The following is a 26335-nucleotide window of genomic DNA, read 5'->3' on the forward strand; positions in this document are numbered from 1 at the left end:
CTGTGGGTCAGATTATATTTGAATCAGGCAGATGTGCCCACAGGTTTCTAAAAATGGCGTGGCTGCTCAACAATGCTGACCAGTTTTGGATAAGAATCGAAACCAAACTTTCCTCATTTGGAGAGCTCTCACTGTCCCTCCAGCCTCCTCAAGTTTTACCCGCAAGCATTAATGAAATGTTTAATCTACTTTTTCCTCCTCCTTAAAAGATCTCCCTAGGGAAACGGATAATGATCATTGGTTCCTTTAATTTCAAGAGGTTCGAGACAAAAGAAAAGTCCAAAAAATAGAGTGACGAGGAAAGGCAGAAGAGAAGTTGCTTAAGCACTCTTCCTTTGTTCTAGTAATAGGATAACATAGAAGACTCCTGCCGCTGCAAAGGTATGGATAAAGCTGTTGGAAGAAAATAAACAAAAGATTGGTACATTACGCATAACCTTCTAATTATTTCATTTATTGCCATGTAACCCTTCCAATATTTTAAAATATTCACTTAATCTCTCTGTAATTTCTTGTAAAGTGAAAAATTGACGAGAAATAATCTCTGTAACATTATTGTTAGTTGAAATATTGGGACTACCCTTATTTAAATACTAAATCATACAATGAGCTAATCATCTTGTATAAAAGTATAAGAAAATTGTATGGATAAAGATAATAATTAAAGGAGAGTAGAGCGGATATTCATATAAATCATAAAAAAGTAAAGTTGATATTACGATTTCATCATATGAATTTTTTGAATGCGTGTATGATTCAATAGACGTAGTAGATGATTTTTTACTTTGCATAAATTCACAGAGATTGTATGATTATTTTAGAATTTGAGGGAATGATGTGTATTATGCAAAACTATAGGGGATTATATGTAATCTAATCTGACAAATTTGACATAGTGTCATCGAAGTACGAGAATCCTTATCCAACATCATCATCATCAATTTGTCATCATTTACACATCAACCCCACACCTCTGTGACTTCTGTCCGTCTCTCCCTTATATAAAGATAAAACTGCCCCCCCCTTCGATCGCCTGTTTGTGTTATCCTGTATCCTTTCCAATTTGCTACAAGTATATGGTGCGTCTCTTTTAAAGTCCCATTTGTTTTTGTTTAAGCCATATCACTCTCAGTTTAATGAAAACCGTTCCTGGTTCCAATCACATCCCGTCTCTATAGTAAAACCGAGGAATCTCATTTTTAAGTTGATTTTATAATTATCAGCTAGTTATAGACTATTTGGTTCAAGCTTCAGATAGAGGAAAAGATGCTGGCAATCTTTCACAAGGCATTCGCTCATCCACCAGATGAGCTTAATAGCCCTGCATCTCACCATGGTAGCAAGAAGCCAAAGATGCCAGAGGAGACCCTCAAAGAGTTTCTCGCTTCTAACCCCAGTGATGCTTTTTCTTTGAGCTTTGGAGATGCTGCTGTGCTTTCTTATGTTCGACAAGACCAACCGTCCCTCCTACACAAGAACCAAAGGTAATATCAGCCCCTTTTCTTTTTTCCCTTTCGTTTCTTTAAAATGCTATTCTTCTTTAAATTCTAGTAGTACGAGTGTCTGTTTCGACAGCTCAGCTGGTAAGGATTCAAAAAAAGCGCAGACAGGGATCTAAATGAGGGGTTGATTGCAGGTTGTTCTGTGGGCATGATGAGATATACTGCCTCTTCATGGGAAGCTTGAACAATTTGTGTGCTCAAATCAAGCAGTATGGGCTATCAAAAGGCAGCAACGAGGCCATGCTTGTGATTGAAGCCTATAGGACTCTGAGGGACCGTGGTCCGTACCCAGCTGACCAGGTTATTAAGGATCTTGACGGTAGCTTTGCCTTCGTTGTGTACGATAGCAAGCGAGGAACTGTGTTTGCAGCGCTGGTATGTTTTCTTGGTAGCTAGCATCAATAGAATGAATTGTACTGGCTGGCATCAGTACTTTTTGTTGTTAGGCACGCTTCCTCTCTCCCTCCTCCTCCATTTGTATCAGTACTTAATTGCCTTTCCATCATAAATTCGTACACTTTTTTTTTTTTTTTTGGGTGCAGGGTTCTGATGGTGGAGTGAAGCTGTACTGGGGCATTGCTGCAGATGGTTCTGTGGTGATTTCAGATGATATAGCTGTCATAAAAGCAGGCTGTGCCAAGTCATATGCTCCCTTCCCAAAAGGTAATTAAAGGAACCGGAATATAGTACGTAGTATATTTTGAAGCATAAAATTTCTACTTTTTAAGAAATTTTGCTGCCATTAATTGATGGTTTGGTTGTATTTCAATTAGGGTGCATGTTTCACAGTGAGGGAGGGCTGATGAGCTTTGAGCATCCGATGAACAAAATGAGGGCTATGCCAAGGGTAGACAGTGAAGGGGCGATGTGCGGAGCTAATTTTAAGGTGGATCTTTACTCCAGGGTTAACAGCATTCCTCGTGTTGGGAGTGAAACTAATTGGGTTGATTGGAATACGGAACAGATCTAATATATATAGCTTATGGATGTGTTACGAAACACATTAAAGATCTTGTTTGTTTGATGTTTTTCTAATCTTGTATTTTGTCAGTCTTCAGTCAGCTTTGTGAGTGTTTTTCCTGGTGGATAATTGTAAATTGAGTGGAGTCTGCAATCGATGATGCATGAATAACGTCCACTCTTCAACCAAGAAAACCTGAGCATCTTGATATCTCTATCATTTTCTAACTGCCTGTGGATGCCTGAATTGATCTCTGTATTAAGTCGACTACTGTGTCTGATTTCACGAGCTTGCTTAGAGAAAAAGTTTTATGTTCGCCAAAAAATTTCGCTACAATCGGCATTCCTTTGGTTTGGAGCTAGAAACCAAGATGGCAATTGACACGCTCAGCTTTTAAAATGCTCTTTTTCTTGTTCCAATTACAGAAGTGTCATCTGATAGGCAGCAAAACTGTCTATTTGACAACCAAATGACCAATCACCCTGCTCAAGTCCCCCAAATCCAGATTCAGGTAAGAGCCAAGTTTTTGAAACTGCAGAAGTTCCACTTCCATCACAAGGAATACGTAGATGTAAATTTGCATTTGATGTTGCCACAGATCAAACTGGATGCAATTTTGATCCTCTTGGGGCCTGTTTCTTTTCCCAGTGAAAATTAAGACACAAAAGGCAACTCGATTGTTCAAGTTCAACAGAATGTCCGGATTTCATCGGAAGCAATGATTTCTCTTATCAGGTCATTGAATTTAAATCTAAAACCACCTCTGGAACAACATGAATTAATTCCATGCAGACAATTAACAACTCGACAACACCAGCTGAATCCAACGCTTTGCATTGTCTACGCGCACATACGCAATACTGGTAGCTGATAATACGTGCAATTTACAAGTCAGAAGTTAGCAGTAACAATTTCCAGGCACAGTTCAAAATGTTTAATCGCTCCAAAGCTAGCAGTTATTAGCAAAATAACGAATTAAAAGGATTGTCAACACTGAGCCAAAACAAGTAGCCGAGTAGGATTTCATAGATTTAAATGTAAAATGATACACCAGCGCTTAAAAAATCATCACTCTCTTTTACCCCCCTACACATGAGTTGACGACAAGACTAAAAAGAGTTAAACAACAATTCTTTCTTCCTCATTTGTTTCCAAATTAATAGAAGTATCTGTGTGTAAACGACAAGATGGAAATTTTCTCCTGGATACCAACACCTTCGCAACATATTCTTGACAAATACTACAGATCAACCGACATTAAAATGCATCCATTCATTCACTGCTTGGAAGCAGATCCTTACAAACACAATTAAAGACGAAATTTTACTTGAATACTTATAAGGTCTTCATTTGCACCAAAAGGGTGGGCAGTTTGAAGTGATGATATGCTAAAAGCTCTGCGCCAATGTTGTATCATTCATTCCACATATGTGCAAGTTCATCAACCTGCAGAGGATTCTCCAGTTCATGCATCTTCCTCCTAGTCTTGGCTTTAATTTTCTTTGCATACTTCCCAGCCTTCTGCTTTTTCTCCAAAGCACGGATCTGTACATCGCACGATGAAATTAGATAATGAAACATAAGCACTTTGAGTTAGGGAATCTATGGCTCAGAGCAGTTGCTTATGAATATGGATTAAAGTATTTAAGCAACAGAAGTCCAATTACAGCCATCATATAACAAGAATTTTACAGCCACATATAGCTACTACCTAAAACTTATCAAGGAAAGCAAATACAAGATGCTAATTTTCTGGAAGACCAAGGACCACAATTTACCTGTGCCGCTAAACAATTCAAGTTGATTTGGGAAAAAGAATCAAGCGACAATTAACTACTCACTAAAAGCAGCAAAAGATTGAGGAAGTTATCTAACCTGGTTTGGTGAAACATAAAATGGATTTTCATACAACGTAGGGCCTCCAAAACTACCTCCAAAAATCTTGATCGGATTCAGACAAAATCTTGGACCAACCTATTCAAAAATGTTAAAATCAATCCAAATGTACATATGCATGCATCATCCCATACTGTGTGTGCTACAGCAGATCTCATTAGTGCAAACCTCAACAAGGGTCATCTTCTCCAGGTCTGAACGATCTATTTTCTGGGTTCCAGTATGAGGGCAAGATATCTGCATCAGAGATGCAGACAAAATACTGGTGACAATTGTTCTCATCAATGTGCAAGCATATACTGAAAATGTTAATAGTAACTCCAAAGCAGTAGAAATCAAAGATGAATAGCTTTTTTATTTTCCATACTTTGCATGTCAAGAACTTGCCAAAAGTAACAGAGCACAAAGAAACATGCATGCCTCAGGGTTCCACAGATACACTTCTAAATAAACCACCATCAACATGAAAAGCAAGACTTTAACAGAGGAGATATCTGAAGCATCACAAACCTGGTAATTCCTAAACCATACATGGTCATCAATAATGGAAAAAACAAAGATATGATCATGGTATGGTTTAGATTTCCTGTGGTCCTTAGGACTTCCAAATATCTGGTTCAAGGAAAGAATGAAGTCAACAATACTGACTATACATCAGCAAGAAGTCAAAATATCGTCAAGTAATGACTAGAAAGAACTTGCCATTCAAATAGGAAGAATATGTATACAAACCTGCATGATCATCTCTTTCAGAAGCTTCCAGTGGGGATCCTTGTCAAAATTAGTTGAGAAAGTTAAGATTGGGCGTGAACCCTTCAAGTGATTTCCAGTGAGCTTTAGTTCTTCCATTGTGTGCACTACATGTGTAACATGCCCACACGCGCACACATAGAGGGGGTAGTTAGGACCTCCAAAATCTCCAAATATAACTTGACAAAGCAAAGCTAATGAAAGGAGAAAATACAAAGATCAAGAAGGGTTACTACTAACCAGCATTAACTAAAAACTTCACAGATGGACCGTTTGGGCACTTGGCCATCCAAAGATAAAGGTCCCTACCTTTTCTACACTGAAATCACAAAAACCAAAGAACGAGTTATACCAGGAAAAGAACATTAGACAAGTTACAGACCTAACACAGCGTTTTTGGATCCACAAAACCCTCAACTGCCTTTTATACTGAGCAAACTTAAAAGTCAAGTTTCAAATTCTGCTCCTAGTTTAGTAAATACTGAAAAACCAATGCTTTTTGAATAACTCGCATTCATCCCCAAAGAAGTTTGTAATCAGATAATCATAGTCAACCCTAATTCATACCTCAAAAAACAAACAAGAAGAACAACCCTTCAGCTCAACTAGCTCATTCAAGGTTGCACCTTTGCTATCCTTGGACTCAACCTTGTTATCCTTCTTGCAGTGTGGCAAAAGTGACACCACATTTAACATTAAATGCCGATACCTAAAATCATGGTGAATTCCAACCAAGCAGAAAGTAAACAAGCGAACAAGAATTTCAACAGAGAAAATGAATATGTAATAAAAGAACAGACAACAGAACACTCAAAAAAACAAATAAAAGTTGAATCGTGGACCTGAAACTGATACGGCGAGAGCAAGTGACCAAGACCTTCTCTTTATTCCTAAAACCCACAACAGAATCACTCTCCTTTTTCTCTTCAATCTTATCTTTCCAACCAAGGAGTGTCCTTTTAGGCCGCTCTGCTGCACTGTCTTCTTTATTAACTTCAGTCACAGCAGCAGTTTCACTGTGCTTTCTCTTCTTCCCCATTGGATTCTTATGGAATTCTAAGCACAACAATCACATTTCCAATAAGGGACCATGAAATAAAGAGCTAAAGACAAAATCAATTGCACCTTTCAGTAAAATATTTGGTATAAACAAGATAATTAAAACCCTGTTTAAAAAAAACCTATAATTTGCTAAACAACTCTGCAAAAAAAGAAGCGGGTAAATTGAAGGACAGCTTCTCACAGCTGTCATGCCTTATTTTCTTGGGGATGATGGAGGAGGATACCTGGGATGAAGGGCTTTGACGAAGAGTCGGATGTAGTGAGTCCGGTTTGCTGCTCGGGGCGTGGCGTCGACGGCGGTGGCAAGGAAAAGTGGCAGGTTCTTTTGGTGGTCGACGGGCGAAGGAGGTTGGGGGTTTTGGGGTTTAAGCAGACGCCGCTGGCAACAAAGATATGGGGCTTAAGTTTTGGGTTCGGCCGCTTAGGATCGAAGAAAGAGGTCCATAAACTGGCCCACCCATTATACAAGAACTGTCTCAAAATGCAAATCAAGTAAAAATAATTAGTACTATTATAAAATGTACTAGCAATTTTTCAAATGTGATTGTTTAAGAAATAAGGAAAATTCTGTAGGGAAATTAACAATCTTAAAGCTGTTAATTAGCTAATTCTAGTATTGTTATGATCCAAGTTATTATCCAAAACAATATTTGTGCAATGCTTAATTTCTTACACTCAATGCTTACTTTCTTATTTTGTTGTACTATTGTCCAAGATTTCTTATAGCAGAAAAGACAATATTCATTTTGACCAGTGACTTCTGATGTTACAACGTGTGTGCATATATGTATATGCGTGTGTATATGTATATATATATATATATGTATGTATGTACATATGTATACAGAGAAATATTAATTACACTCCTTTTTTTGTTATTTGTACTTTCACAATTTGTTCTATTATATAGTACATATATCTATATATATATAGTGTAATTTTTTTTCATAACGATAACATTTATATAATTCAATCTATTTTATTCTACGGAAAAATTGTATACCTCATTGAATCAAAGGATGCGGCGGCCACTGAGCCAAACCTCAGTGGTTTACATATATACTGTAATTGTCACACGTGTGCAGTACTTCTAATTCTAATTTGGAGATCTTCTTCAGAATTGTACCCGAGACCCAAGCACCCACTCCCAAAATTCCATTCAAGAAGAGCTAGAAGAGTCCAATTCTATTTTGCACCCACAGCACCCCCGTTTGTGTTCTGCTAGTTCTAGTATGAGCAGCTCCACATAAATCGTCAGCAGAAAAGAAAACCATAAATAAACTAAACAAACGCCCACAAAGAAACAGCAACAGAGATGGCCGACCGTTTCTTACCAAATGAAATGCCAGACTACCTCCCAGAATCTTCTGTGGAAATAGACTCAGCTTCTGACAGAGCCAAGGGGTCGCTCGAAAAGCTTCTCCATCTTCCCTGCAAAACCCTCTTTGAAAGGCTCAAGAACGACGCTTTGGATCTCAAAAAAACAGTGTGTATCATTTATTCTTCACTTGCTCGTGTCTCCCCTCCCTTCTTGAAAATTTTTTATGGTATTTGCTTGCAAGATGGTCCCCTTTTGTGTTTCTGAATATGCCCTTTTCCTTCTGGCACGAATTCTTCAGGTGGTGAAGGAGACATGGGGAGCTAGAGGAAAACGTGTTACTGACTACACACTTTACACAGGCACTCTGGGAACTGCTTTTCTGTTGTTTAAAGCTTACCAGATTACCAAAGACAAGAAAGATCTTCTTCTTTCCTCTGAGATCATTAAAGCTTGTGATTCTGCTGCTAGTGGCTCAGGGTAATGGCTGACTTGTGTGCTTTTTTGCTTAAAGGTTGTTTCTCTGGGGCAAGAATGTATGTGCATTAAGTGCACATTTGGACAAGAACTTATGGATGGAAAACTTAGGTCCTTAAAATTCGAGCAATAATGATAGGAGAAAGAGAAAGGATGTTCAGTTTGAGGTACTCCCTCATTAAAGTGCTGAATTTAGACGAAATCTGATTTGGAATTAAGTGAAAGTAGGGATGACAGAATGTAGAATCTGGAGCAGTCTAATTTTCTTTAATTTGATTGTTGTTTTACAAGTAAACAACAAATTGGGCAATTAGCTGCCTATACATGCTGTTTTGCTTGATCAAGGCAATTTCATTCCTTCCTTTGGGGCTTGTACAGGAGCATATCCAATTGATGGATTATGCTGCATATCTGACTTATTGTTAATTTGCAGGCGTGTAACATTCATATGTGGGCAAGCTGGTGTTTATGCTCTTGGTGCTGTTGTGGCAAAGCACAGTGGTGATGATCGGCTGTCTGGGTACTTTTTAACTAAATTCAGGGAGGTAAACACTATCTTCCTTGGCTTTTTTCTTTATTCGCCCTTCTATATGGACACTTTCATAATTTGTTTAATTGTTTGCCCTATGTTTTTACTTCTGGTGAAGATTAAGCTTCCCAAAGAGCTTCCAAATGAACTATTGTATGGAAGAGCTGGGTTCTTGTGGGCATCCACATTTCTGAATAAAAACCTTGGTAAAGATACTGTATCTTCCACTGAAATGGTAAAGCCTTTACAAACATTTTAAGTTGTTGGCATTTTCTTACTTCTTATATCAGATGTAATGCCCTAACATTTTGCAGAGAGCAGTTGTTGACGAAATCATCAAGTCTGGTAGAAAATTGGCTAAAGGAAGATGTCCTTTGATGTATGAATGGCATGGGAAAAAATATTGGGGAGCTGCACATGGACTAGCTGGAATAATGTATATATTGATGGACATGGAGCTGAAGCCAGATGAGATCGAAGATGTCAAGGGCACCCTACGGTACATGGTCAAGAATCGATTTCCCAGTGGAAATTACCCTTCCAGTGAGGGCAGTGAAACTGACCGTCTTGTACACTGGTGCCATGGTGCTCCTGGAATTGCTCTGACTCTCACTAAAGCAGCCGAGGTACACACCCTTTGCCTGCCTTGTATATGTTGGTCACAAAGTCAAGGAATTTAAGGAAAGAAGATTGAGTCATTGCAGAACAAACATTCCTTTAGCAATTAACAATTGGGCATAACTCCCCAGATCTGATTGGAAGTAACTGATGTTTATACAAAGCTCAACTACTTTCTCTATTCGCGCCTTTCAAAAGAAACTAGAGAGGGGAGGCTTAGAGTGGTTTGATGGATCTCTATGCGTAGGTTGATTTCTTGGCCATGTCGGCTGCTAATTGGTATACCAATTATATATGCCAAACTGATCTGATTCCTCAATAACCTCCACATTTGAAGAAAAAGAAAAGGTTTCTTGGAGCTTATAAGTTGCTCTTGTTTTCAGGTATTCAGCAGCAAGGAGTTTCTACAAGGTGCTGTTGATGCTGGGGAGGTGGTATGGAATCGTGGTCTACTCAAACGAGTGGGTCTGTGTCATGGCATCAGCGGGAATACTTATGTTTTTCTTTCACTCTATAGGATGACGGGTAGAGTGGAGTACTTGTACAGGGCCAAGGCATTTGCCAGCTTTCTGCATGATAGAGCTAAAACTCTTATTTCAGAAGGTATTATGCATGGAGGTGATCGGCCATACTCATTATTTGAAGGCATTGGAGGAATGGCTTATCTGTTTCTTGACATTGCTGAACCTTCTGCTGCTAGGTTTCCTGCTTATGAACTCTAGTTTTGTATACTTAGAATGAGCCGAATGTAGATATTTGCTTCCCATGTATGCACGGTTTTGTTTCTATATGAAAATTTGATCTTTGAGGTTAGAAGTCAAGTTGTTTATAGTTGGTACTTAGCGTATTAGTTTACACATTAAGTCAGTACTTCATAAAATATTCTGTGAATGTTACGTTTATTGAGGATGATATGCACATCTTTTTGATTGGTATGCTAAACATCTTCTACTTTGGGCTCTTTTCAAATTGATGTTGTTTTATTTCATTGTCAGATGATTTGCTTGGTTTCTAGTAACTTGGCCCTTTCTTCCAATTGTTCAAGCTGCTTGGATATACCTCAGTTTGAGAACGGAATGATATGTGCTTGCGTATTTGTTCGTGACTTACAGATCATGCTTCTTTAATATTCCTACTGCATAAAATTACCCTGGACAATTTGATTTAAGTCTCAAAGATAGGGTTTGAGTGATTTTATTGACATTTTAACTCAAATTTTACAAAATGCGAAATTGATTACAACAACCGAACTTCTCAATTCTAAATCTCAGAGTCTCTCACCCTTGAATTTCATCTGCCGCGGCGAAGTTAGTCAAGAAAATGATGAGGATTTTTTTAAGCCAAACCAACAAGTTTCTCACTGATTTCCCACACTTTGCGGGCTTTTTCGACATCACTGGCCTCTTGAGACAATTGGTTCTCGAAAGAAGCTGAGTCCTTGTTCCAGCTCCAGTAGACACCTGATTTTGTCAAACTTGGATCACTTACAACCTGTATCAACAACCAAGATCATGTTCAGAAGACATAAGCTCTAGATTAAAGTATGTAAATATTGCATATATTCATGTATGTCTTCTATCCATTGCGTGACATGTTTCTACCTGTGCAAGTCTCTTGCCAGCTTCTTCTTCGGATACGAATCCTTTTGTGACGTACTTTTGGAATGGAGGGAAGAGGAACCTGAACAAGGGGATGTGCTCCCTGAATAGGCCTGTGGTTGCAATGCAGCCTGGGTAAAGGGAAGCAAAGGTGATGCCTGTATCCTCGTGGTATCGGCGGTGGAACTCTTGCATAGTAAGCATGTTGCACACTTTGCTATCCTTGTATGCCTTGGCACCATCAAAGTCTCCACCATCAATCATGGATGCGGTGTTAAGCCCATTTAAACCACCAGCAAGACCCCTCAAATCACCAAGACTGGCCTTTGGAGGTACATTTCCAGCCAATGTATTAGTATTCCCTGGGATTTATTTTTCAAGAGGAAAACCAAATTCTAGCATCAGTCCCTATTTGTCAATTAAGCTGGATCAGGTATGAAGAGTAATCTAACCTCTGACTTGAACTACACTGTATCAGCTGATACCTGTGATTGAGCCAACAATAATGAGTCTCTTTGAGGGGTAGTCAGACTGGTTCATGTCATCAAGCAGCGATCTTGCAAGGAGGAAGTGTCCAAGGTGGTTAACCCCAACACTCAACTCAAATCCTTCAGCAGTAAAAGTAGGCTCTTTAGCAGTTGGCAAGTACACAGCAGCGTTGCAGACCAAGACATCAAGAGGGCGTCCAGATCTTCTGAAGGTGTCGACAAATTGGCGAACACTGTCCAGAGAGCCAAGATCCAAATGCATTATTGTGTAGTTCTCCTTGGTCATGCCAACCGACTTTGCAGCTCTCTCAGCCTTAAGAAAATCTCTGCAGGCCATGATTACGTGCCATTTGCCAGTTTCAGCCAGAGCTTTGGCTGTTGCAAGACCTAGTCCGGAGGATGCTCCAGTTATCACAACAGTGCCCTTTCTTAAGGTCTTTTTCCCTTCTGCTGTTGCTCGGTTGACGGCCGGAGTTGCTGTAATGACTGCCTCGGCTCTTACAGCTCTCTGAAAGAAAATGAGATCTCAACGAATGAACATCCATGCACCGAACAGCATACTTAGAGCCATCACAGTAAAACATAAAATTTCAGGGACTGTAATTCCCAGCAAAAAAAATAAAATAAAATAAAATTAATACATATCACGAATATGTTCAGACAAATTGAAAATAATCACAACTTGGGTCACCAATGGAAATGGAAGTACCTTGATCTTCAATGAGGAGGAGCTGATGTCAGACTTGATTTGGTCTGACAATGATTTGCCAAATAGACTAGAGTCTTTTAGTGATGCACCAACTTTTCCCTGCAGCGCCAAAACAACAAAAAGGAAAAAAAAATAAAGATTAATAATTAACAAGCTTTAAGTTAATAAGACTAGCAGTTAAAAAAACAAAAACTGTAAATAATAGGAAGGAAGAAGGAGCAGATTGCAGACTTCTTTGGAGAAGGAGAAAGTGGAAGGGAGGAGAGCAGCAGCCTGAAGAGCCATTGGATACTAACTTGTTGGTTTTTGCTTAGTGTCACAGCAGAAAAGAAATTGTAACTCAAGATTTTTATTCTATGCTAAAAATCTTCTTTTTATCTTTGTATGATACTTTCAAGAAACGAAGCTTCTATATATTGGTAGGGTGGGGGTGTCATCAGGCAGAGCTGCAGTCCCTTGGATATGAAAAGGAGGTGCGGATAAGATAATTATCTGTGGAATTATATGCCATGTCAATTCCAGTCGACCAATGAGGACTTGAGGTTTGGATTTCCTCTTACATTTTTATACTCCTTCTTAAGATAGCCCGGAAGTCTGTGGGGATAGAAAGGGATGTTCAGGTCCACTGCCCAAAGCCCACTCTCTGCAGTTATGGGCCTGCAGGGCTGCTGACTGTTGCGGATATGGTTCGCAGAGATGAGTGGAGTTGTAACGATTAATAAAGCGCCTCATGCCTCGGCCTTATCTCTGTAAAAACCCAGCCGCGCGGTGTCTGGACAAAGGATGACATAGAGACATATATTATATATAGACCAGCAATAGCTCTAAATTTCTACCAAGAAAGATAGAAAGAAAAGGATTAGCATTAGAATTATAAAATGTGATGTATAATTCCAATTTCAAAATTCTGATTGAAAAAAAGTATACAAAGTAGGAGGCGATCTATCAAGTTTAAGATAGTTTCTCATTTTGTACGAATTATGCTTACTTTAGTTCACTTCCAAAATTGGAACTCTATATTTGAAAGGGAAAATGGATATTCTTTTCAAGGGTAAATGATAGTAAAACCCCTTAATGTTTAGTCCCAGAATCACTTTATCCTATAGTGTTTATTTTTTAGCACTTTAACTTCTACATTGGCAGCCAAAACTAACAGAAATATGAAAGGAGAAAAATTCCCTCATTTTAGTAGTTATTGGATTAAAATATCCATGGGGATGAGATCCAGTTTTGTATTTTTTTTTCCAAAAAAATGACCCCGAAAATGTTAGAGAAAAATATATTGCATCTTACGTTACTCCAAAAAAAAATTTTTGAAAAGGAAAAGACATGAAACAGTAAAAAGTTCTGCATATTTACCTCACTTCGATATTTGAAAATATTATATGCTTTAGCAGTTTATTAAAAAAAAAATCAATTAATTTTTGTGCAGAAGATTTTCAATAAGTAACGCTACAAAAATAATACCAATTTTTGAAAGACTACATTTGTTTAAGGCCATAATTGGTGAGTTTCATTAGAGCCGCAAACAATTCAAACCGACTTGCAAGCACTCGAAAGCCAGCTCAATCGCTGAGTTTGAGCTCAATTAACCTCAAGCTCAAGTTTAGATTGAACTAGTCTGGCGAAACAGTCGAGTCGAGTCGAACTTATAGGTACTGAACTTGTTGAGCTAAATTGAGTTCATAAAATTTTAATATTTTGTATTTTAGTGGTGAAATTTGTTGTGCCTCCTTTATCTTTGATTATTTATTAGGGTGAAATGTCTACTTCATCTATTTTAAAAAAATAAAAATTTTAAATCTCAGTTATGCTTGATCTCAAGTTCAATTAGGCTTGAAGTAGTGTTCCAAACTCAAGTTTTAGAATGAATGCCCGTTGAGTTCGAGTCTCGCAAAATTGAGTCAAAACTCGATAAGACCAAAACTACACTTAACTCTACTCGACTCGTTTTGCAATCCTAAGGTTGAAGTTCAAGTCATGACTGTTATATATTTAGACATACGCCCTGCATAGGGGTGCAAACGAGCCGAGCCGAGTCGAGTTTTAAAATTATCGAGTCGAGTTAGACTAATTTATATGCAAGCTCGAGTTCGAGCTCGAGCTCGAGTTCGAGCTCGTAAAATGAAGCTCGAGCTCGGCTCGATTTAAGAAAAGGCAAGTTCGAGATCGACTCGCTTATGACTCGCGAGCTTAGCTCGAATTATGGCTCGCGAGCAGCTCGATTTTCTGGCTCGCATTTCGCTCGAATTTAGCTCGATTTCTAGTTCGAACTCGAGCTCGAAATTAGCTCGAGTTTTTGGAAATTTAGGCAAGAAAATAGCATTTTTATCCGTGTGGAGTTTTAGTCCTTAAAATATCAACAAACGCAATTCTAATCCCCAAATATCCAATTTGAAACAATTTAGGATAATTGAAGGATTTTTTTCCAATTTTTTTTTATGGAATTTAGTCATCAACAATTAGAAATGGCAATTTGAATCCATATCCACTTATCCATCCTAATAAACAAGTTTAAATAGATATGGATGACCATTTAAATAAATTATATTTATAGATTTGAGTTGTTTATCTATATCCATATAAATCAATTTATCAGAAATGGAATGCAACCAACCAAGGTGGAAGAGAGACTCGTCTTGATTTGACACAAATGATCACAATTTTCGGCCATTTCACCTTTGCACCATAGTTTAAAAAGCTCAAGTCTAATGTTTGTTTCTGGATTTAAAAAATAAATAAATAAAACTTACATACTCCGTTCTCACTAGAACCCCCAAATTAAGCACATTCCAATCAAGAACGGCTCTCTCTTTCAGTTAAATCATGATTAGAAATATAATCCAAAGTCCTTTATTAACATTACACTACTGCAAATAACACACAAATTTTAGTACAAAATCCACGAAAAGAAAGCAGAATTTGCGCTAACAAGGAATTCACACTTTACCGTCACTGTGATATCATTAATGCTGTTCTCTGTGGCAGATCTAGCACTGATTGTGCTGAAAGATGAAGACTTTAACAGAATCCCTGAAAGAATAGGAGATAGAAGAGAAAATCCATATCGGAAAAATGCTGATTTTGATGATCCAAAGTTGGTTCAGAGTTTGAAGTGCATTTCAGCTTATTAGCTTGAGAAAGAAAGTCTCTGTAAAAGGGCCGAATAAAGCTCAAACTTTGCTGGAAAAAAACACTAACTAGGTAAGCTCTGAAAGCCGACTGAATCCTAATAGCCGCCACTTCTTGCCGCCAGTCTCTGCCACTGCTGCCCGGAGGAGTAAAGGAAACAGTTCCAGCCTGATGACCTCTGCAGCTGCTTGAGCGGCAGCAAGAGCAGCCTCGGCGACGGCGGCGGTGGCAGCCGCACGGCTATGGCGTGTTCGTCGTAGGACCATCTAAGGCCACCGCCACCAGCATTTAAGGTCTTGTTGTCATAGTTGGAGGAAATGGAAGATTTGATGAGACACGGCGGCGGAGGAGGAAGTTCAATTGGAGGAAGTGAGGAAGGAAAATTATGTAACCTAATAGAAGAAGTGAGAAACAGAATAAGTTGTAAATTTTAATTGATTCAGGGGTATTTTTATAATTTCACATTTACTCGAGCCTAACGAGCAGCTCGTCGAGCTATCAAGCCTAAGAAACGAAGGCTCGAGCTCGCCTCGTTTGTATTAATAAACGGCTCGAGCTCGGCTCGAGCTCGTGTTGACCGAGCTCGAGCCGAGCTTTGACTCGAGCTGCTCGCGAGCTGCTTGCGAGCAGCTCGAGTCGTCAGCAGGCCTAGCCCTGCACCATAATTACCCTGTCGGTATAAATTTCCCGCCAAGAACCGAATGATTGATGATATACAAGTTGAAAAGGAAAGGATCATAGAATATGAACTTGAGCTGCGTAAATATCAATCAACAACTTGCTTTCTTTTGCTACGTATCTGTCAATTACAACAATGATGCTACATATATCGTACAAATAAGTTAAAAGTCGTCACTGAACATGTAATCCTGGCCGACCAAGGAACCAATCCATTCCCAGTTCCACGCCAAATCTTATGTATACACTAGCAAACTAGAGTAGAATGAATAGTCAAAGAATTTTATCTAGATTCGATAAACTTTTGCAATGCTTATAACTCTACATTTGCCGATTACAGAAAATCAATCGGTTTCTAAACTGAATTGTAACTTCTTCCTTTTTTTTTTTTGTTCTTTGGGTTCTCTCTTTTTCTCTTTTCTTCTTCTTCTTTTTTTTTCCCCCTTTTCTTTTGTCCCCTCTTAATCCTGGGAAATCTATTTGCTTTCTCAAGGCCGCGTTGCAGAGGCTCCTCAACTGACCGGCACAAACACAAGAAAGAAAGAAAGAAAAGCTAATAATACAAATCTCACCAAGTATCTGTACAAATATCACAAACTCTTGGGAGCAGACGTCCGTTGTGGCAATAGACACTTTATGCGAAATGGGATTCTGATGATGCCCTATATCCGCACTGGCAATCCAAAGTTTTGGAAAGTCCTGATTTCCCCTCGAAGGCCTGCAGTGACAATCACCATACCCCATGCCGACCTATTGTGGTTTAACCCATTGGAGAAGTCCACACTAACGCGAGGGCTGCAATTCTTAGTAGCTAAAGTAAGTTTTTCCTCAGGCCATGTTGCTGAGATTCTATCAAAGAAGTAGCTATTGGAGGCACTGGATATTGTCCCATTCAGTGGACTACTAATGCATCCAGATGCCGGTGGGGAATGATCACTATCATTAGCCTCTTCAACTGGTGTAGGAGGGTGGTTAGCTGTCAAAACCTCATCTGGGCGATCAATTGGACCACTCTGTTCTCTAGAAGTGGTATCCCGAAATGCCCATGTCTCGCACATCCCAGGCCAAGGAATAGCCACTGATACATCTTGGCAGTGAAAATGTTCATAAGACCGTGTTACAGTGACACCCTTACTTCTGCTTGGCCGAGAATCATCTTCGTGTCTCCAAACATAAACATGAGAATCCTCACTGGCACAAACGACATACTTCCCATTAGCTGTAAGAGAGGCAGAGATTTGGCTATTGGTGTTGCGAAATCCTGTCAAACAATAACACCAACTTTATTGGTTTATAAGCCATTATAGCATTGCAATCAGAATGTGTAATCTAAAAGCATCATGAATACTCAATTCAAACAGCATTTCTTTTGTGTCTCAGACAGCATTTCACCTAGTTTAAGAGAACAATATTCAAACCATATAGTCTTAAGTGGCAATAAACTTCTGGGAAATATACTGGTCAATGGAATCTGAGTCAGCCAGCATCCAAATATATGCCAAGTTAACCTAACATTTTTTCTTGGTGGAAAACCCATTCTTGGTTTGTCAATAGACCAGTTCATCTTTAATCTTCCAAAGCCGTAAATTTGGAGTAAAAGAGTGTAGAACAATATTTAGGATACCTTTGAATTTGTGAATCAAATCATCTCCATCTATAACCCGAATCCTTGAATCTGCAGATGTTACAAGCACTTCTGATGTACTTCCTGGAGAAAACTGTTACAAGGAAAAGATTCAATAAGGATATGTGAAGACTGAAGATCAAATTTCTCCAAAGTATAACGTGGAAACAGGTTGATCAGAAAGGCTTTTGCAATCAAAACAAAAGTGTGAGAGGAAACTACTTTACACTCAACTAATAACCTCTCCATTCTTAATTGTCACCAACAAAAACAACATTTAAAAGATAAAACTAACTTTGGCATCTCAGGCACGCAGAAAAATGCTTAGATGCAAAGTGATCCATGATGAAAATGAAAACTATGCTCTATTTACCTGGAAACCAGTAATTTTCTTCTGATGAGATTTCTTCTTCTTAATTTGCAGATTCATTTGACTCCTTTGCTGCAATTTATTATCTAAAACAAACAAAGCATAAATTAGCCGTGACAACATCACAAAACAACAACAGCTATTTTGTAGAGAATTTGACATGTACCAGAAGTGTTGTACAAGTGACAGCTCCCTTTGTATGAACCAACCAATGCACCCTTCAAATCAACAAATGAGTTCCTTTAACTATAACTCCATATAGCATGCACAAAAGATCACTACACCTCCTCTCCCTTACTAGCAGGATAAAACGAAAGAAGCAACATATATAGCAAAATAGTCAACCTGACCATCTGGTGTATAGCAGGCAGCAGTGACCATCTCATGCAAATCATTCCAATCAACAACTTTGCGCTCAGGAATACTCCATATGCGCACCTTAGCATCCAGGGATCCACTGATGAAGTATCTATCATCAACAGGGTTAAAGTGGATGCAGGTAACTGCATTAAAATCCAATGAAGATCATCAGTAGACAGGAGAAAACAAGGTCAGCATTCCAAGTATTCCCTATTTAACCATGATATCATGTCAAAATGAGGCTAGGGAAAGCAAAGATCATTTTGTTATGGTAGTGGAACCGTACTAACATTCAACAGTAAGGGCCCAAGGACAAGAAAAATGAAAGGGAGGGGAGCTGAAGCAACAAGATAGAATTCAAAGTACTTACCATAGTCACTGTGTGAGAATATCTTCAGACAAGAGTTGCTAGACAAGTGCCAGAGTCGAACTGTTTTATCCATTGAGGATGATAGCAAAAGCTGAGGCAAAAGAACACTGTCAATCAGATAATGGAAAAATGTTCATTTAAAAGTACTAAGTATACTTAAAGTCATATTTAACATGAAAGTTAAGAATTAAGATGAGTCAACATAACAGTGGGTGGCCAAGATAAAGAGAAACAAGAGGTCCCTCAAGCTGCACAGCCTATCAACAGCTCAGACAGAGAGAGAAGTTAGCACACTACTTTGAATAACTGCAAAAGACAAATCAAACCTTCCTTTCTTACTTCTAAATGCCTAAGTGACACATGCACATAACATGCTCAGATGTTCACCAAGCCAAATCCAACAACAGCCATCTTCAGGTCTATTTGTTCACTTTCCCAGATCAATTTTGAACCTCATGCCATATGACGACTCAATCTACTATTTTCCTACCTATGGTAACAAAATTACCAATAATTGCAACAACTCCTATTGTTTTGTAAAAAGTCACTCTTGATCCTGTAATAAAATAAGTTGCACACCACCAAAGTACAATCATAACTTTGAAAATAATTTCAGAGCACATTAATAAGTCTGACAAAATTAGTAATATAGATAGCAATCAACCTTATTCTGCCTCCAGCATTAAGATGGTAAACGAATACCTAAGCTTTGAAAACTTAGAAAGATAGCAATCAAGCTACATTCGTACATCCTAATGTACTCTTTACTACCAAATCAAGTACAGAAGACAATGTAAAGTACAATAGTGGTAATAGCTAGAGAAGAGGCATACAAGTCCAAGCACATGCAATCAGACTACTATTCCGTCATGCTTACTCATGGCAAATCATGAATATCAACATAAGACTGATAAGAAGCTCTACCAAATTCTTAAGTAGATTTCATATTCTTAACCTGCTCAATCACAAGTACAACCTAATGTCTCATTGTCTTTTGTGATAAAAAGGGATTCAAAACTTATTAAGTACAAATTGCCAAATAAGTAACGTGTTAAGCTATTAATTTCCATAGCTCTACATGGTAAGAATGAGAGCAAAAATCCAATGTTATCAGTAGAATGATTCAACAGCATAAAACCTATAATTTTCCAATGTTTTATTGATCCAATATTTACCACTTCAGCTAAGGACTTACCCAATCTCTATGAAATTTTAAATTCCCAAAAGGAATAAAGGAACAAATGACGACTGAAGTGAACTACTCTAAATTGCAAGAAACTGATATTGTAGTCCATCCACTTAAGACAGGATTGAGAAACATACCACAATTATCTGTAAAGACAATAGACAAATAGATACTTCCTTGGTCAATGTTACATATCACTGACTCAGTTTGTGTAAGAACCAGCAAGAATTTGTCATTTGGAAGAAATTCCATTAAGTCGAAAGTGATACGAAAAATTGTCATTTTGAAGAAATTCCATTAAGTTGAAAGTGATATGAAAAACAAACACTTTCAATTCTCTAATAGACAAATAGCTATCTTCGTTGGCCAATGTCGCACCAACTCTTACTCAGTTTGCTTAACAACCAGCAAGGATTTATTATTTAGAAGAAAAGGCAATATTACAAAAAAAAAAGTAACTTAAATTCTGTACTAGCAATTTAAATATGTTAACAAAAAAGCAGTATTACAACTTGAACAAAGAATCACTTCTCAAAAGTCCACTTATTCATCACGAGACAGTTGATTGAGAAATTGATAAAATGCCAAGGCAAAAATAATTTCTAACCTGGGACTTGGACCATGACAGGTCAAGCACATCATCCAGATGCCCTTGGAATGAACAAAAGGGTTTCTCTGAAAGGGCAAAAATTGTCTCTGGGACCAAAGCATGTTCCAAACTCACTGATTTTCGGCTTATAGACGACCTTCCTCTTCTCCTCTTATCTGAATGACCATCCAAACTCGGTGACAGCAAAGTTGGCTCAGGGGATCCATTGGTTAAAAATAGAAGATTCAGATTTCCATCTTCAGGTTTGTCAAACAACAAATCACCCTTCCGCTCTGATTCAATAACCTGCCATACATGAATGATGCAGTCCTCTCCAGCACTTGCAAGATACTTTCCATCCAAACTAAATTTAATAGTCCAAATCGATCCATTGTGTGCCTGTATCTCTTGGCTCTTGTAAAGCACAGTAAGTTCTTTATGAGACTTCCCATATTGTCTAACCCGAACTCTTTCCGGCCCATGAAAGGAAGCATCCTGGCTATCATCAGTAGCAGAACTCGACCTCCTCCCACCCTTGTCAGATGATGTATCCCTCTCATCGCTACTACGCCTCTCCTTGTGACCTGTAACAGAACTAGCAACATTTCTGATACTCTTCAACCAACTTCCCTTCTTTTTAAACCTGGATCCACTCCCACTATTCCCGTCCACATTACAATCCCCAGCATCCCTATTCCCATTCTCCACATTCTGCCTCCTCATCAATTCTTGAACAATCGGCGAAGTCCCAACAGACATCTCAAACTCCTCCATAGTCAACTGCCTCCCTGTTCCCACTTCCTTAAGCTTGTTCCACGTCCCATCTTCCCTCACCTCATTCACCACAAACTCCTTTCCAGTGTCAAGATTCCGTATTGTACAAACTGGATTATCTGGATCATCAACCCTAACCATCCTACTACAATCCAAACCCTCCTCCACCTCCCCATTTCCCAACCCGGGCAACGAAGTACAACTCCCATTCCTTGTGCAATCCGTTCTAATCTTTCCCTTAGGAGGCTTATTCGACAAACCATTACCCAAATTATCAACAATAAGAACAACATTGTGACTTTGACTATTTCTATGATTGTTATTTACAATTATAGTACCATCACTCCCAGGCCCATTGGCCATTACTGATGGCGAAGAACCAGAATCAACCGAAAGAATATTTGAACTCTTATACTCACCGTCCGATTTTGATCGGACAAACCCAGAAACATTCCTCTTATTGTTATGATCACCGTTATCATCGTCACAACCAATTTTATGATCATCGTTAATATAACTATTTGATAGAGTTTTAGAAAAACCCTCACCAGGGTTCCTATGATTCAAGTGATCCGACAACATCGATCTGCCGAATAAATCCGGTAAGCCACCGCTGTCAAAGACGGCGGAGGACGTCGGTCTGTGGCGCACGAGGGAGGGATCACGGCTGAGACCCATCTGGCTGAGGAGACGGAGACGGCGTTCTTGAACGGAGGAGGGCTGAGAGATCCAAACATCGTAATTATTCGAGAGGCCCATCGGAAATTTAGGGACGACGCGGACAGGGTCAGACAAGCCGTCGGCTACATAATTAGGAGAACCCGGGTTGGAAAAAGGGTTTGGATCCTCGGATTCGGAAGAAGAAGGAGAACAAGAACAGGAGGTGTTGGTCGAGGAGAGGAGCCGGTCCAATGAGTCGTGGAAACGCTCGTCCTCTTCTTCTTCTTCTCCGGCTTTGCTCATCGTCTTCGTTTTTCAGTTCCTCCCATTTGTAGTACCCTTCACATTGACCCGCTGGCCCGCCCCGGTATTAAACGGGTCGGACCATCCCCCCCCCCCCCCAACAAAAAGCCGCCCTGGGGAGCCAGACGGAAGAGGCCTTTTCCCACCCCCTTTGTATGCGTGCCTGCGTTTTTCCAAGTGGGTTTTCAGAGAAACGAAGTGGGGTGGAGAGAGAGTGTGTGGTCGTGTGGGGAAATGGGAAGATCGGACAAAATATAGAAGATGAGGGGATTGGTTTTAAGGTTAAGGTTTTAGCGTTGGGAACTCAGATCCGATGATGGGTTTTGTGAGAGAGATAGAGAGCGGGGGGGGGAGCAAAAAACCGGACTGTGTATTGAGATGTGAGAGAACAAAGGAAGTAACCGCAGTTCTATGCAAGTTTGCAGGCAACGGAGGAGAGAAGGGAACGGTGTCGTCTCGTGCGATGGTGTACTTTACTATGAGAGGCAATTAATTTGGAAATGACCCGCGGGGTTTGAGAAAGAAAGAAGAAAGTTACTCCGCTGGCTATTGGGACATGAAAAAATGGATTTTGGATTGAATATTCTAAGTTGATGACTTTTGATCTAGCGTTGGGGTGGAGATTAGAAGAATTGTACTTAAAAATAGGCCTGGGGGCTCCGTTTGTGGTGGAGTTTTGGAATTTTATCCGTTTCTAGGAGTTTTTATAAAAAAATATATTATAATAATTTTATGTATATAAAATAAAAAATTAATTAAAAAATATAATGATGAAAAACCACAGTCGAGCTTAGTGCCTGAAATCGGAAGAGGGTTTGGACTTTGGATTGATGACACCAAGCATTCCTGACCTTTGAGACTTCTATTGTTAAAATTGGAGGTTTTGATCCGGCAATGCTTTTTACATTTTGTTTTTTCTTTTCTTTTGTCAATTAAGTTCATGGATTTACTTGAACAAGAGAATGTCACGTTTTAATTTGCAAAACGCTCGACGATAAAGACGAGGTGCGTTCCTCAAAACTAAAACAGAGGGAGTGACTGGAAACATGGAATATTTGTTGCTTGATTTTTAGTGCTATAGCGGCAGAAAATTCCCAAAGGCCAAAGATTGGGTCCAAGAATTCAAGAAGCAAAAGAAAAACTGTTTGAATGAATCCAGCCAGCAGGTAAGGTCCTTTGAATAATGTGCAGTACCAGTACCAAGAGAGTAGGATTCATGAGTTAAGTTTATAACATCACCATCATCTGTCTACTTCCGCTTGGATAATCTAGTTACAGTTCTCTACCAAAATGAAATCAATCCAGTGAGTTTCTTTTGTTGGCTAGTTGGTATAGCATCTAATAGCAAAGTTGTATCAAGATATTTGAACAAATCTGAGTAAAATTCTTATCTGACAGCAAATTCTTATTGTCAGAGTTCAGCGGGGCAATTGAAGCAAGGATACAATATCACTTTTAGGAATAAAATAAACAAATAACCTTGAATACTAGCTGTTTTTTGGGGTGATTTTAAAATATTTTACTAGAGTAATGTATATGAAAGCCTTTTACTATAAATATGTTTTTTATGATGTTTTTGGAAGGATTTTTGGAATATATTTTGGAGGATCTTTTAAAATTAAAATATTTTTAGGGTACTTTTTAAAAATTAATACTACTACCTACAACCACCACCCCTTCCCTCTTCCCCTTCCCTTTTTCTCCTCTCTTTCCCTACCCCGCACCCCTCGACCCTCTCCTCTCCCCCTCGATCAGGTCGAGGCCTCTAGTCTCAGCTAGATCACGATTAGAAAGTTGCGACCTTTTGGACGCGATTTGGCCGCAACCAGATTGAGCGTGGGGAGGGGGGGAGGAGGAAGAGGGAATGGGAAAAGAGTAGTACGAAGAGGGTAGGAAAGGGAGGATGAGGGAGGGGTTGGTAGCGGTGGTGGGTGATAGTGATAGATAGAAAATATTATATAATTTATTTTTTGTATATAATTGTGAGTTATTTTTTATATATTGTATAGATGAATTTTTTTGAATTATTTTTATTTATGTATTGATGTAATATTGTATTTAAAAAATTAGTTTTTAAAAAAAGGCCAATCCAAATGGAGACACTAAAATGTTGGATTTAATTAAATTTATTTACATTCCTAGTTGATTAAGTTAGTATGTTTGCACCCTAGCTAATTTTCCACAACTATGTTGACGAGAATGGAGCATTCTCAAATTTAGAAACGAGGACATTGCAAGGGCTTTGAGCAGTTTAGAGGTATCTAATATTTCATGAGTGAGTAAGAATGACAATAAAGTCATTCATGTGTTCGTTAAAAATGCAAAATTCACATGCGATCATATCTTTTTGGGGGAAAGATCCTCACAACTTTGTTGTGCCATTTCTAATATGGAAGATTTGTTAGAAAGTTAGTGAAATTTCAATATTTCTATCAAAGAAACAATAATGAAGAGTAAACAAATGTTAACCAGGCCATTTGTGACAAGATTAATTAAATATCACACAGAATTTGGACCAGGCAGCTGCTAGATCCTGGCACTTGCTTTTTAACTTTATACACGAGTGAGTTGGATTAGATATGAATCAAGCTGCACGCGGTTCACCTTTGAGATCGATCCAGCTGTTAGCAGTGACAGATTAAATTAGGAATTTAGGATCCTTCCAAATCAGAAGTTAAGTAAGATTGAGTTGTCTCAGCCGATTGGAGATACCTTATTGGTCTTGCTTTGCTTTGTTTAAATTCCATGTGTAAATACAGTAGATTTGGGGAAACGAAGGGAGCAAGAATTCTGCTCAACCAACCCCAAATCCCGAATACACAAGTGTAAATTTATAGACGGTCAAACTAATGCTAGTTCAATGGGAATGTCGGAAAGTGAAACTTTTTGTGGTCCATGAAGTTCTGCAATTGTTCATTGTCGCTTTGTCCCACTCATAGTGTTGCACCAATTGATGGTATCACATAAAAAGTGCAACAAAGTGGATTTATTAACCTGAATAGAAACTCTTGAATGTACACAAACACTTACCAGCTGCTGGTAGGTCGAACGACGAAAAGGCTTGGAATGAGCTAATCTTAGAAATTTCCTAATTTACTCAAATTTGGAAAAGAGTATAAGAAGATGGAAAGAGTGCTAAAGTGATCCCAAAACAAAACAATAGGGTAAACACTTGGGTAAAATCCGACTATGTGGATCATGTGGTTTAAAATTTGTCACACTACCTCATATATTCAAGAATTGATAGTATGGCAAAATTTGGACAGCATGATGTACAGAATCGGATCTACTCAAGTTTTTGTCAACAATTAAGTAGCTTTTCTTTGAGACTTAGCTCGAATTCGTGGAAATCAAGAACCGATGTCGGCATTAAAGGACCAGTTCAAGGATAAATCATATTTTTTAGGGTGGCAATTCGGGTCCAATCAGGTTGGCGGGTCGGGTCAAGACCCGGCCCGTAAAAATGTGTTGACCCGAACCCGACCCGTCAACCAGTGACGGGTCAGTATATCTGACACGAACCCGAAAAATTTGGGTTGGCGGGTCGACCCCGAAATGACCCGAAAATTAATTTTAATTTATTAATTTATCACTGTAAATTCTAATAAAATCAGTTTCTCACAAAATTAATTACATCATCAAGTAATAAAAATTTAAATAAATAATTTCAAATCAAATCCAAAATAAATTAAACACCGTAAAAGTGTTTTATCCCAAACCAAATATAAAATAAATTAAAACGAATTATATTATTTGTCCAAATATAATAATTCTAACTTCATACAAGGTAAATAAATTCATTTAGGATTAAGTAATTAATGCCTTTGAAAAAAAAGAATGATTTAGTTTAGTTAGATAAAATAATTTTTATATTTATTAAATTATTTTTAATTTATAAACGGGTCATATCGGGTCACCACGGGTTGACCCGAAATCGACCTGTTTTCTTTTCGGGTTCATCAGGTTCGACCCGATTCTGACCCGAACCCCCAAAATTTCAATCCAAACCCCCAAAACTTCAACCCAAACCCATTAATTTCGTGTTAGGTTCGTGTCGTGTTTTCGGGTCGTGTCAGAAATTGCCACCCCCTAAATTATTTTTGTGGATGAAAGAGAATTTGAGATTTCATAAAAAAAAAAAAAAAAAAAAAAACTGATTAGCAACGGGTAGACGGTAGAGTGATTCAAAATCTTGTTAATTTGACTGGAAATTCTTGAGGAGTTAATCCGAGGCGTTCATTCTCTTGACACTGTAGATTAGAAAAGGATAAGGGAAGCTAATAAAGTAGCCTCAAATTAGAGTACCCCAGAATTATATTCTTTTCTTCGCATTGTTTCGAGACTTGACACGAATCAACCAGACCAGTTCATTTTCCACAAG

At 38.6% G+C, this 26335-nt stretch overlaps 5 protein-coding genes and 1 long non-coding RNA gene across 6 annotated transcripts; 3 read left to right on the plus strand and 3 right to left on the minus strand.

The window, feature by feature from the left end:
* The first annotated feature begins 1027 nt into the window (after nt 1-1027).
* LOC113687975 (stem-specific protein TSJT1) lies at nt 1028-2677 on the plus strand. The gene is made up of 4 exons (XM_027205547.2): nt 1028-1484; nt 1637-1877; nt 2045-2165; nt 2276-2677. The coding sequence occupies exons 1-4, from the start codon at nt 1267-1269 to the stop codon at nt 2470-2472; spliced, it is 777 nt and encodes a 258-aa protein (XP_027061348.1). The 5' UTR covers nt 1028-1266; the 3' UTR covers nt 2473-2677.
* Nucleotides 2678-2857: 180 nt separating this feature from the next.
* LOC140006734 (uncharacterized) lies at nt 2858-3178 on the plus strand. The gene is made up of 2 exons (XR_011814527.1): nt 2858-2974; nt 3062-3178. It is a non-coding gene; the product is annotated as an uncharacterized lncRNA (long non-coding RNA).
* Nucleotides 3179-3582: 404 nt separating this feature from the next.
* LOC113687974 (ribosome biogenesis protein BRX1 homolog 1) lies at nt 3583-6595 on the minus strand. Its single transcript, XM_027205546.2, has 9 exons — nt 6396-6595; nt 5952-6165; nt 5677-5818; nt 5350-5428; nt 5092-5216; nt 4870-4971; nt 4528-4596; nt 4339-4437; nt 3583-4008 (listed from the first exon to the last, which is right to left on the minus strand). The coding sequence occupies exons 2-9, from the start codon at nt 6146-6148 to the stop codon at nt 3877-3879; spliced, it is 945 nt and encodes a 314-aa protein (XP_027061347.1). The 5' UTR covers nt 6149-6165; nt 6396-6595; the 3' UTR covers nt 3583-3876.
* Nucleotides 6596-7265: 670 nt separating this feature from the next.
* On the plus strand, nt 7266-10055 carry LOC113688256 (lanC-like protein GCR2). The gene is made up of 6 exons (XM_027206027.2): nt 7266-7657; nt 7791-7969; nt 8400-8511; nt 8614-8730; nt 8810-9121; nt 9497-10055. The coding sequence occupies exons 1-6, from the start codon at nt 7487-7489 to the stop codon at nt 9833-9835; spliced, it is 1230 nt and encodes a 409-aa protein (XP_027061828.2). The 5' UTR covers nt 7266-7486; the 3' UTR covers nt 9836-10055.
* A 216-nt stretch (nt 10056-10271) lies between these two features.
* Nucleotides 10272-12310, minus strand: LOC113688257 (protochlorophyllide reductase, chloroplastic). The gene is made up of 5 exons (XM_027206028.2): nt 12140-12310; nt 11909-12007; nt 11197-11707; nt 10715-11073; nt 10272-10604 (listed from the first exon to the last, which is right to left on the minus strand). The coding sequence occupies exons 1-5, from the start codon at nt 12191-12193 to the stop codon at nt 10449-10451; spliced, it is 1179 nt and encodes a 392-aa protein (XP_027061829.1). The 5' UTR covers nt 12194-12310; the 3' UTR covers nt 10272-10448.
* A 3674-nt stretch (nt 12311-15984) lies between these two features.
* LOC140006735 (uncharacterized) lies at nt 15985-22344 on the minus strand. Its single transcript, XM_072049201.1, has 7 exons — nt 20236-22344; nt 18443-18533; nt 18058-18215; nt 17879-17930; nt 17716-17798; nt 17343-17436; nt 15985-16979 (listed from the first exon to the last, which is right to left on the minus strand). Exons 1-7 carry the CDS (start codon nt 21952-21954, stop codon nt 16381-16383), a joined length of 2796 nt encoding a protein of 931 aa, XP_071905302.1. The 5' UTR covers nt 21955-22344; the 3' UTR covers nt 15985-16380.
* Nucleotides 22345-26335: the final 3991 nt, after the last annotated feature.

This window comes from Coffea arabica, chromosome 5e (genome assembly GCF_036785885.1).
Source record: "Coffea arabica cultivar ET-39 chromosome 5e, Coffea Arabica ET-39 HiFi, whole genome shotgun sequence".
Classification (NCBI taxonomy): domain Eukaryota; kingdom Viridiplantae; phylum Streptophyta; class Magnoliopsida; order Gentianales; family Rubiaceae; genus Coffea; species Coffea arabica.

What these genes read in the sequence shown, in the direction of transcription:
- LOC113687975 (XM_027205547.2), top strand. Translation starts at nt 1,267, where the DNA reads ATGCTGGCAATCTTTCACAAGGCATTCGCTCATCCACCAGATGAGCTT. An exon ending in GAACTGTGTTTGCAGCGCTG is followed by an intron (nt 1,878 to 2,044) that starts GTATGTTTTCTT and finishes TTTTGGGTGCAG; the next exon opens with GGTTCTGATGGTGGAGTGAA. An exon ending in ATATGCTCCCTTCCCAAAAG is followed by an intron (nt 2,166 to 2,275) that starts GTAATTAAAGGA and finishes TATTTCAATTAG; the next exon opens with GGTGCATGTTTCACAGTGAG.
- LOC113687974 (XM_027205546.2), bottom strand. Translation starts at nt 6,148, where the DNA reads ATGGGGAAGAAGAGAAAGCACAGTGAAACTGCTGCTGTGACTGAAGTT. An exon ending in GAAGTTTTTAGTTAATGCTG is followed by an intron (nt 5,217 to 5,349) that starts GTTAGTAGTAAC and finishes TTACACATGTAG; the next exon opens with TGCACACAATGGAAGAACTA. An exon ending in TATGGTTTAGGAATTACCAG is followed by an intron (nt 4,597 to 4,869) that starts GTTTGTGATGCT and finishes TCTCTGATGCAG; the next exon opens with ATATCTTGCCCTCATACTGG.
- LOC113688257 (XM_027206028.2), bottom strand. Translation starts at nt 12,193, where the DNA reads ATGGCTCTTCAGGCTGCTGCTCTCCTCCCTTCCACTTTCTCCTTCTCC. An exon ending in CTTTCTCCTTCTCCAAAGAA is followed by an intron (nt 12,008 to 12,139) that starts GTCTGCAATCTG and finishes TTGGCGCTGCAG; the next exon opens with GGAAAAGTTGGTGCATCACT. An exon ending in CCTCCTCATTGAAGATCAAG is followed by an intron (nt 11,708 to 11,908) that starts GTACTTCCATTT and finishes ATTTTCTTTCAG; the next exon opens with AGAGCTGTAAGAGCCGAGGC.
- LOC140006735 (XM_072049201.1), bottom strand. Translation starts at nt 21,954, where the DNA reads ATGAGCAAAGCCGGAGAAGAAGAAGAAGAGGACGAGCGTTTCCACGAC. An exon ending in TGTCATGGTCCAAGTCCCAG is followed by an intron (nt 18,534 to 20,235) that starts GTTAGAAATTAT and finishes CTTTTGCCTCAG; the next exon opens with CTTTTGCTATCATCCTCAAT. An exon ending in GCTATACACCAGATGGTCAG is followed by an intron (nt 17,931 to 18,057) that starts GTTGACTATTTT and finishes GTTGATTTGAAG; the next exon opens with GGTGCATTGGTTGGTTCATA.
- LOC113688256 (XM_027206027.2), top strand. Translation starts at nt 7,487, where the DNA reads ATGGCCGACCGTTTCTTACCAAATGAAATGCCAGACTACCTCCCAGAA. An exon ending in CTTTGGATCTCAAAAAAACA is followed by an intron (nt 7,658 to 7,790) that starts GTGTGTATCATT and finishes CGAATTCTTCAG; the next exon opens with GTGGTGAAGGAGACATGGGG. An exon ending in TTTTAACTAAATTCAGGGAG is followed by an intron (nt 8,512 to 8,613) that starts GTAAACACTATC and finishes CTTCTGGTGAAG; the next exon opens with ATTAAGCTTCCCAAAGAGCT.